Raw genomic sequence first — 10,000 nt, 5'->3', positions numbered from 1 at the left:
GGTTTGGGCGTCAGCGTACATCCTGGTGACGAGCGCGAAGGTCTCTCTGCAGAACTTGAAGGCCCTTTTGCTGGGAGGAAGGGGACAATTAATTATTCCTTTATCGGAAATATATTTATTTTTAATTGGCCAATTAGAAGGGCCTTTGGCAATAGGGAGACACTTGGTGGACTTGGTGCTGCAGCTGCTGCAGGCGGCGCTGGAAGCAGCAGCAGCAGCAGCAGCAGCAGCAGCAGACGCAGCAGCAGCAGCAGCAGCAGCAGACGCGCACGTCGCCCGCGCCAGCCTCCAACTCAACGACTTGGATGCTCTTGTCCAACATGTTGCAAAAAGAAAAGCTGAATTAACTGCAACTTTAAATAAAAATAAAAATGAAATTGATTTCCAAATCCGACAGGAGCTGCAGGCTCGGGTGTACGGACACCTCACGCAGCAGCAGCAGCGACTCGTCGTCGACCGCGTCCTCCAAGCAGCAAATAGTGAGTTCATTTTTATCTTTTTTTCTTCTTTTTTCTTCTTTTTTGTTATTTTAATTCTTTTTTGTTTATTTTTGTTCATTTTTATTCACTTTAATGCTTTTTTATTCATTTTAAATCACTTTAAATCACTTTAATTCACTTTAAATCACTTTAAATCACTTCAATTCATTTTTATTCACTTTAATTTCATTTAGATTCGCTTTAATTCACTTTAATTCACTTCACTTCACCTTATTTCATTTCAGTTCATTTTAATTCATTTTAGTTTTTTATTTCTTTTATTTCTTTATTTCTTTTTAATTGTTTTTATCTTCTTAATTACTTTTGCCGCAAATGCTTTTCTCATTTTTTATTTTATTTCAACTTTTTTTTGAATTGGTCAATTTGATTCATTTCAATTAAATAATATTAATTCATTTAAATTAAATAATATTAATTCATTAAAACTGAATAGAATTAATTCATTTAAAAAACATTAATCCATTTAAATTAAATAACATTAATTCATTTAAAAAGCATTAATTCATTTGAATTAAATAACATTATTAATTCATTTAAATCGAATTAATTTTTTTTCTTTTGCTGCAGACACAGCCGCAAGCAGCTTCCAAATCTCAACAGCAATTATCCAGAGCGGCGGTGCTGCTGCTGCTGCTGCACCAGCAGCAGCAGCAGCAGCAGCAGCAGCACTGCCGCAGCAGCGCCGCTACCTCATGCGCTTTGGGGGCCCCCCCGGGGGGCCCCCCGCAGGGGCCCCCGCAGGGGCCCCCGCAGGGGCCCCCGCAGGGGCCCCCGCAGGGGCCCCCAGGGGCCCCCCTGCTGCAGCAGCAGCAGCAGCAGCAGCAGCACCAAGTGCAGCAAGAGTGCGCATTGAATACCAACCCTCGGGGGGCCCCCGCAGGTACTCCTTCGAGGGTTTGGGAGCAGCAGAAGCAGCAGCAGCAGCAAAAGAGTTGGAGGGACTTAAAGAGATTGGCAGCAGACTGGCCAGGGGACACACAGAGACAGTTTTCCACAGCGTCACTGCGGTGAGGCAAACCCTCAGGGTTTAGGGTTTAGGGTTTAGGGTTTAGGGTTTGGGGTTTGGGGTTTAGGGTTTTGGGTTTAGGGTTTGGGGTTTGCAGTGCAAATAAGTAAATATTATAATATGTGATAAAGTGTGAATATAAATGCAACTTTAAATTTAATTAAAAATTTAAAAAATAAAAATAAATAAAAAGTGCAAAAGTAAAAAGAAATGTAACTGCAAATATGTAAATACTAAATGCATCTTTTTGACATTTGAGGAAAAAAAAACTAAAAAGTGCATTAAATGAATAAAATGAATTAAAAGAAATTAAAAAGTGAATTAAAATGAATTAAAATAAATTAAATTAAATTAAAAAGAATTAAAAAGAATTAAGAATTAAAAGAATTAAAATGAAAATAAAAATGTTTTCAGGAATATGTGCTGGAAAACCGCGGGACTGCGGGGGACTTTTGCTCGGCAGAAATAAATTTATTTTCTTCGAAAAAAGAAAAGGAGACAGTTGGAGACAGTTTTGGAGACAGAGCAGCAGCAGCAGCAGCAGCAGCAGCGCCGCAGCAGCCAGCAGCAGCAGCAGCAGCAGCAGCAGCAGCAGCAGGAGTTGCTTTGTTCACCAGCCCCCAAGATATTGAGGCCCGCGCCAAGGCAGTTTGTTCGTCTTTTTTCATTTTTTTATTTTTTTATTTTTATTATTATTTTTTGTTTCTTTTTGTTTCTTTTTTGTCTCTTTTTTGTTTCTTTTTTGTCTCTTTTTGTCTTTCTTTTTTATTTCCTTTTTTGTCTCTTTTTTTCCTTTTTTTTGTTTCTTGTTTGCGTCTTTTCCCTTTTCTTTTTATTTCCTTTTTCGTTTGCTTTTTTGTTTCTTTTTATTTTTTTTGTCTTTTTAGTTTCCTTTTTGTCTCCTTTTTGTCCCGCTTTTAAATATCTTTTTGTTCTTTTTTGAATTTCTTTTTTGTCTCCTTTTTGTTTCATTTTTGGCACTTTTTCTTTTTTCAATTATTCCATTTTGTCTCTTTTTTTTGTTTTCAAACATTTGCAATTATTTGCATTTCTGTTTCCACTTGGCGACATTTGTAAAGAAATGCATCAAATCATTTCCACTTCTTTTATCATTTCCTTTTATTTTCTTTTATTTTCCTCTATTTTATTTTATTTTATTTTTATTTTACTTTATTTTACTTTATTTTATTCCATTTTACTTTATTTTCCTTTCCTTTATTTTACTTTATTTTATTTTATTTTATTTTATTTTATTTAATTATTTTGTTTTATTTTATTTTATTTTATTTAATTATTTTGTTTTATGGCATTTTCGAAAGTAGCAAACTTCGGTTTGGGGTGTACGTACGGCGTGGGGTGTACAGGGAGCTCGGAGTTGCGGCGGCTGTCTTCGGGTGTATCTCCAGCTCCCTCTTTCAACGCGCTAATCAGCACGGGATGTTTTTCTGCCACTTTAGATTTAATAATTAAATTTAATCAACATTTTAGAGACAGAAAACTCTTTGAAATCATCGAAAAAGACCCACTTTTGAGCGACAGACTCCGCCTCCGCGTGCAGCGGCTGCAGCAGCAAGGTGATTCAACTTAAATGAATTCAAACTTCTTTTGTATTTAAATAATTCTTTTATTTATTTATTTATTTTATTTTTGCATTTAAATAATTCTTTTTATTTATTCGTTTCTTTTTATTCTTTTCTTCATTTCTCTGCTTTTTTCCGCGCTTTTACTCCATTTCTTTTTCCATTCTTCCTCTTCGTTTCTTTGCGATTAATTTTCTTTTTCTTTTATTTATTTTTTATTTCATTGTTTTTATTATTGCATTTCTCCTTTAAACAATTATTATTCTAGCAATTCAATTTCCACATTACCACTTATTCGAAAGTGGCATTTATATCCTTTTTGTTTTTATTTTATTTGTTTATCAGCTGCATGCAAAACCACAAAAAGGGGTTTTTGAAATATTATTTTACATTTGTTGTGTTCATATACTTCCATTTACTTAATTTTATTTCTATTTTATGCATTTTGTCCATTTAATTTATTTATTTTTATTTTTATTTTTTTATTTTTTGTTTTTATTTTTACTTTTTAGGAATTGTCCCTTTCATGAGAGAAGACTGGGACAGAACTTTCGGAGGCCCAATGAACGCCGCCTTGGTTGATTTGCTGCAAACAGGTAAATAAAAAAATAACTAAAATAAATAAATAAATAAATAATTAAATTAAAAAAAATAGATAAATAATTAGATTAATTGATTAATTAGTTAATTAATATAGCTAATTAGTTAATTGATTATTTGACATCTTAAGAAATTAAAAAAAAATAAAATTAGTAAAGTAAATAAATGCATGGGCGATTCAGTGCATGCACAAATTGAAAACAGAAAGAACAAAATGAAAAGAAATAAATTTAAATAAACTGCAAATGAAGTCTTTAGTTGAAAAAATAAAAATGAAATAATTGCAAAAATAAAATAAAATTAAATTTAAAAATAAAATTGAAATGGAAAAAATAAAAATGAAGAAAAGGACTTTTTGTGTTTTTGTCCTTTTTAGGAAACGGAAAGAAAGGCAAAAAAGGTCAGCTTGAAATTGTTTTTAAATTCATTTATTTCAATAAATAATAAATCAAATAATAAATCAAATAATAAACCAATTAATAAATCAAATAATAAATAATAAATCAAATAAATAAATGACTAATTAATTCTAAATTGATTTTAAATTGATTTTAAATTAATTTTCAATTAATTTTTAATTCAACTCTCTTTCTGTCTCCAACTAAACCTGCATGCAATTTCTTCATTTTTCTTCACCTCTCCATTTATTTATTTATTTTATTTATTTTCATTTATTTATTTATTTATTTATGTTATTTTTATTTATTTATTTATTTATTTATTTATTTATTTATTTATTTATTTATTTATTTTTATTTTTTCATTTCAGGCCCTCGGCCTTCTTTCGGATTTTTGGACTTGTGCGACGAGCGCTGTTACCTCAAGTCCGATTCCACAAAGGGAGATGGTGGGATTTTTTTAAAACAAATAAATAAATAAATTAATTAATTAATTAATTAATTAATTAATTAATTAATTAATTAGTTAATTAATTAATTAATTAATTAGTTAATTAATTAATTAATTAATTAATTTAAATTAAATAAAAAGAAAAAGAAAAGGAGTTAGAGGAGAAGCAGCAGTAGCAGATCTTGAAGTTGTTGGCCTTTTGCAGTTTTGGGCGAACCTTGGGTCATTTTTTGCGCTTTTTTTTGCTTTTTGGAGGAAATAACTCAAAGAATTCAAATAAATGATTAAAATTAATCAAAGAATTCAAATAAATGATTAAAAATAACTCAAAGAGTTCAAAAAATGGATTAAAAATAATTCAAATTTAATTATTTTGAATTCATTTCCCGCAGTCGCCACCAACTTCGTCTTCTCCGCCGATAATACCCTCATGCAGCTCGAGGCCAAGTTGAAGCGCATAGGGGGCTTTGCCGTGGCTCACTTTGGAATTGGCCAGCAGGTAAATAAATAAATAAATAAATAAATAAATAAAATAATTAATTAATTAATTAATTTAATTAATTAAATTAAATCAAAATGAAGAATTAAATGCATTTAAACCCGCTAGACACGAGCCGCAGCAGCAGGGCTTTCTTGCGCATGCGCTGGCTGCTGCAGCTGCTGCAGCAGGGCCCCGAAATCAGCAGCAGCAGCAGCAGCAGCAGCAGCAGCAGCAGCAGCAGCAGCAGCGTGAGAAGCAGGAGAGATCAGCTGGGGAGACTGCTGGAGACTCTGGCGAGCTTTGAGGGAAAAAGAAAAAAAGAAAAGATTGGAGCAGCAGCAGCAAAAGAACTTTTGGCAAATGTGGATTTGCTGCTGCGGTTTACCAACATAGTGAAGCGCGACAGCAGCAGCAGCAGCAGCAGCAACTTGCTGCTGCACACCTGGGTGCAGCTGCGCTCCACTGCTGCTGCTGCTGCTGGCTTCCTCCCCCGCAGCAGCAGCAGCAGCAGCAGCAGCAGCAGCAAAAACGCAGCACTTGTCTTCACCAAACTTTGGCTGGAAAGCAAAGGAGACAAATTCAATCCCAAGCAAATCAACAAGCCCTTTGGCGCAGCACTCACTTCTGCGGGGCTGCAAATGGGTAAAAACCAATTAATTAATTAATTAATTAATTTAATTAATTAATTAATCAATTTAATTAATTAATTAATTAATTAATTAACTTTAATTAAATTAATTAATTGAGTGGCTTTATTTTGAGCCATTTAAATGGTCATTTTGCCGCAAAAAGCCGCGAAAAACGCCCCCAAACCCTAAACCCTAAACCCTAAACCCTAAAAGGGTGTTTATTTTGGGGCGCGCAGCGTTCTTTTTGCACACGGCGGTGGAGGAGTTTCGGAGTTCTTTGCTTTCGAAGTTGGGAGCAGCAATAAAGTCTTTTTTTGCGGGAATGTTTGGAAAAAACAAAAAGGGGAAAATGCCTTCGGGGTGGCAGCAGCTGCAGCAGCAGCTGCAGCAGCAGCAGCAAGTCCGCAGCAGCAGCTACCAAGGCTCTCTTGCTGCGCTGCAGAGCCTCGCCAATGTCTTCAGCAGCAGATTTCTCAAACCCTTGCTGCAGCAAAGAGACAGTCCCTTTTTGCAGCAGTTCTTCCTAATTATGCAAACCCTCGTGGGCCTCTGGATAAACCCTTTTCCAGGGTTTGTGCTCTTCGAAGACCCTAACCAGTCCAACGCCAAAAAGCTCTTCTACTCCTTCCTCTTCCTTCACCGTGAGGGTTTAGGGATTAGGGTTTAGGGTTTAGGGTTTAGGGTTTGCATGCAGACCTGGGGAGTTCGGTGGACTTGGGGTTTGTGACGGACGTGAAGGACTCCTCGCGGACTTCTTCTTCAAACCCTTCTTCTTATTTGTCTCTAAACCCTCTTCCAATAAAAAACCAAAACAAACTTTTAAATGAATTAAATAAATTAATGGCAACTTATTCAAACCCTCTTTCAGTTCTCCAAGCAGCAATTGACTTTTCCCACAGGTGCAGGGGGGCCCTTCCCTCTCCCCAGGGGGGCCCCCCTGAGGGGGCCCCCCTGGGGGCCCCCCTGGGGGCCCCCCAGGGTACTTTCCCGGGGGCCCCCCTTGGGGGCCCCCCGGAGGCTTTCCAGGGCCCCCTCGGGGGGGCCCCCTCGCAGGGGGCCCCCCAGGGGAGGCCCTTGGTGGGTACTAGCCAGAGGGGCCCCCAGGGGCCCCCCGGAGGCCCCCAGAGGGCCCCCTCGAGGGGCCCCAACAGGCCCTTGCCAGAAATACCCAAAAGGGTCTTCCCAAGGGGCCCCCTAGAGAGCGGGGGGGCCCCCGGGGGGGCCCCCGGGGGGGCCCCCACAGAGGACCTTTCGGAAAACATTTATGCGGAAATTGATGAAGTAAAAGGAGACAAAAAAGGGTTTAGTTTTGAAGAGACAAAAAGGGGGAATAGAGACAGAAGAAGTCCACGGGTAAAGTGTTTAGCAATTGAAATTAAATTTGCATTTAATTGGAGTTTATTTAAATGCCATTAAATGCATTTAAGTGTTTGTTTAAATGCAATTAAGTCCATTTAGTTGGAGTTTGTTTAAATGGGATGAAATGCATTTAATTGTTTGTTTAAATGCAATTTAATCTATTCAATTGGTGCTTCTTTAAGTTTATTTTATTGGTGTTTATTTAAACCCAATTAAATACATTTAATTGGCATTTATATATATGTAAACATATATATATATATATATATATATATATATATATATATATATATATATATATATATATAAATGTAAAGATTAAAAGAATAAATAAAACTATTTGCATAAAGATGAAAAGAATAAATAAAACTATTTGCATAAAGATGAAAAGAATAAATAAAACTATTTGCATAAAGATGAAAAGAATGAATAAAACTATCATTAAGATGAAAAGAATAAATAAAACTGTTTCATTAAGATGAAAAGAATAAATAAAAGAGTTTGCGTAAAAGTTCTTTGAATTATTTTGCGGAATGTTGTGCTGCTGCTGCGGTGTACGTACACCAGAGAACGCTGTCGCACGAAGCCCAGCTGCAAGTGTTGAGTTCCAAGTTGGCTCTGGACATGTGGTGTCAAGCCTATAAAGGTGAAAATAAATAAATAAACAATAAATAATAAAAATAATAAACAAATGAACAATAATAAACGAATAAATGAACAAAAAGAAAGAAATCAACAGCAGCAAACGGCGCATGCACAAGGCGGCGAAACCCGCGCGGTGTACGTACACCGCAGCGCATCCTGCACTTGCCGAAATAAATGCATGCACATATATATATATTTATATATCTTTATAAACATAAAAATAAATAAAAATAAATATAAATATAAAAATATATATGTAGAATTAATTGAATTAATTAAATGGATTAATATTGCGAATTTGTGAATGGTTTCAGAAATGGTTTTGCGGCAAATGGCAGCAGCAAAAGGAAAGAAACTGGAGAAGCTGAAGGCGGGGCTGGAGGCGGCTTTGGAGTCTTTGTCGGAAGTGACAATTGGAGTTTCTTCTTTGAAGAAAAAAGAAAAAGAAAAAAAGAAAATAAATCCAAAAAATGAAATAAATGAAACTCCAGTTCCCAACGCAGTCGCCTTCAAGTGCAAGTGGTTCAGTGGACATACACTCCAGCAGGCCATGGACGCCGAAAGAGCCAACATGGTCTCTCACGTTCTTTGTGAGTTTTACTTCCATTTAATTAAACTTTATTTATTTTTTATTTATTTATTATTTATTTATTTATTTATTTATTTATTTATTTATTTGTTTGTTTATTTATGTCTTTTAATATTCTTGCAAGTCAATTCAGAAGCATTTCTCCTTTTCTGTGCGCTGCTGCTGCTGCTGCTGTTCCTGCTGCTGCTATGCTGCTGCTGCTGCTGTTTCTGCTGCTGCTGCTGCTGCTGCTGCTGTTGCTGCTGCAGCAACGAGTCGGTGGTCTTTGTCTCTGTCTGGAATGAAGAAAATGCTGAAGATGAAAGCAGCAGCAATTTTGCGGGGAAAGAAAAAGAGAAGAATATCTTCTGCTGCTGTGGGGCTGTTTCACGTGGGCACGGAGAAGTGGAACGGAGACAGTTTTGTTTGGAAGTTGAATTAAATGAATTATTTAATGCAATTAATCATTTAATCATTTAATCCTTTAATTGAATTTATTTATTTGCATTTATTTGCATAATTGCCAATTTACAGCAATTCGAAGCAAAGAAAAAGTCCAAAAATCAAGTTTCTTGTCTTCGTTTTGCTGCTGCTGCTGCTGCTGCTGCTGCTGCTGCTGCTGGGCAGACAAGATCAACAGCAACAGCATCTACTAGAAACTGAGCTCCTGCTCTTTTGCTGCTTTTTAAATTCGTTTGTTTGTCTCTTTTGTCTTCATCGGCTGCTGCTGCTGCTGCTGCTGCTGGTTTTGCTGCTGCTGCTGCTGCAGTGGTGTCTGCTGCTGGTTCTGCTGTTGCTGCTGCTGCAGTAGTGTCTGTTGCTGCTGTTGCTGCAGTAGTGTCTGCTGCTGCTGCTGCTCTCGTAGTATCTGTTCCCGCTGTGCAGGTGTCTGCTGCTGCTGCTGCTGCTGCAGTGGTATTTGCTGCTGCTGCTGCAGTCGTATCTGCTGCTGCTGCGGCGTCCGCACCGCCAGCAGCAGCAGCAGCAGCAGCAGCAGCAGCAGCAGCAGCAGCGTGTTTAGCTGCTACGTGTCTGCGGAGGACAGCTTTGTAGGCAAAAGCGGAGCAGCAAAAGTCACAAATAAATCTTTTTTCATTTAAATGCTTTACTCTTGCATGCAGCCGCATGTTGCTTTTCTGCAAACAGCAGCAGCAAATAACAAACAAGAAAAATAAATTAATTAATTAAAATTAAATAATTACAAAGTAATAACTAAAATCCAAATTGTAGCAAATTTAATTAATTATTATTTAATTAATTATCATTTATTTAATTATAAACTAATTAGTCATTTAATATTCAATTAATTATCTATTAACTTGTTAATTATTATCCACTTGATTACTAATTAGTCAATCATTATTCAATTAATTATTAATTAATCTACCATTATTCAATTGATTATTATTTAATTAATTATAATTCAATTAATTATTATTAATTATTATTTATTTATTTATTAATAAATAAATAATTAACTTTTAATTAATTAATAAATAAATATTTAATTAATTTAAATGAAGTTCTCACCGAAGAAAAACACAAACTGCAGTCTGGACACTTGAAAGAAGCAGCAGCATTTAAAAGCTCTTCAGTGTGGGGCCCCACACTCGGGTGTCTGCTCTGTTCAAAAACAAAAAGATTTATTATTTTATTCTTTTATTTAATTCTTTATTTAATTCTTTTGTTTTATTCTTTATTTAATTCTTTTGTTTTATTCTTTATTTAATTCTTTTGTTTAATTCTTTTATTTAATTCTTTTGTTTAATTCTTTGTTTAATTC

General features: G+C 35.6%; 2 protein-coding genes across 2 annotated transcripts in view; one reads left to right on the top strand and one right to left on the bottom strand.

The window, feature by feature from the left end:
* Positions 1–6,372, top strand: part of ENH_00022130 (hypothetical protein, conserved) — a gene marked incomplete at both ends in the record, with an annotated part of 10,053 nt that extends 3,681 nt beyond the window's left edge. The window contains 10 exons of the mRNA XM_013584594.1: positions 15–479; positions 1,068–1,507; positions 1,921–2,143; positions 3,599–3,682; positions 4,063–4,086; positions 4,456–4,533; positions 4,928–5,034; positions 5,193–5,658; positions 5,882–6,099; positions 6,340–6,372. Coding sequence (XP_013440048.1) covers positions 15–479; positions 1,068–1,507; positions 1,921–2,143; positions 3,599–3,682; positions 4,063–4,086; positions 4,456–4,533; positions 4,928–5,034; positions 5,193–5,658; positions 5,882–6,099; positions 6,340–6,372 — 2,138 coding nt within the window. The remainder of the gene's footprint in view (positions 1–14; positions 480–1,067; positions 1,508–1,920; positions 2,144–3,598; positions 3,683–4,062; positions 4,087–4,455; positions 4,534–4,927; positions 5,035–5,192; positions 5,659–5,881; positions 6,100–6,339) is intronic.
* Positions 6,373–8,780: 2,408 nt separating this feature from the next.
* Positions 8,781–9,344, bottom strand: ENH_00022120 (hypothetical protein; the record flags this gene model as incomplete). Its single annotated transcript, XM_013584593.1, has 1 exon — positions 8,781–9,344. One exon carries the CDS (start codon positions 9,342–9,344, stop codon positions 8,781–8,783), a length of 564 nt encoding a protein of 187 aa, XP_013440047.1.
* Positions 9,345–10,000: the final 656 nt, after the last annotated feature.

Source organism: Eimeria necatrix, genomic scaffold (genome assembly GCF_000499385.1).
Source record: "Eimeria necatrix Houghton genomic scaffold, Enh_scaff177, whole genome shotgun sequence".
NCBI lineage: Eukaryota > Apicomplexa > Conoidasida > Eucoccidiorida > Eimeriidae > Eimeria > Eimeria necatrix.
This window is presented reverse-complemented; position numbering and strand designations above follow the sequence as displayed.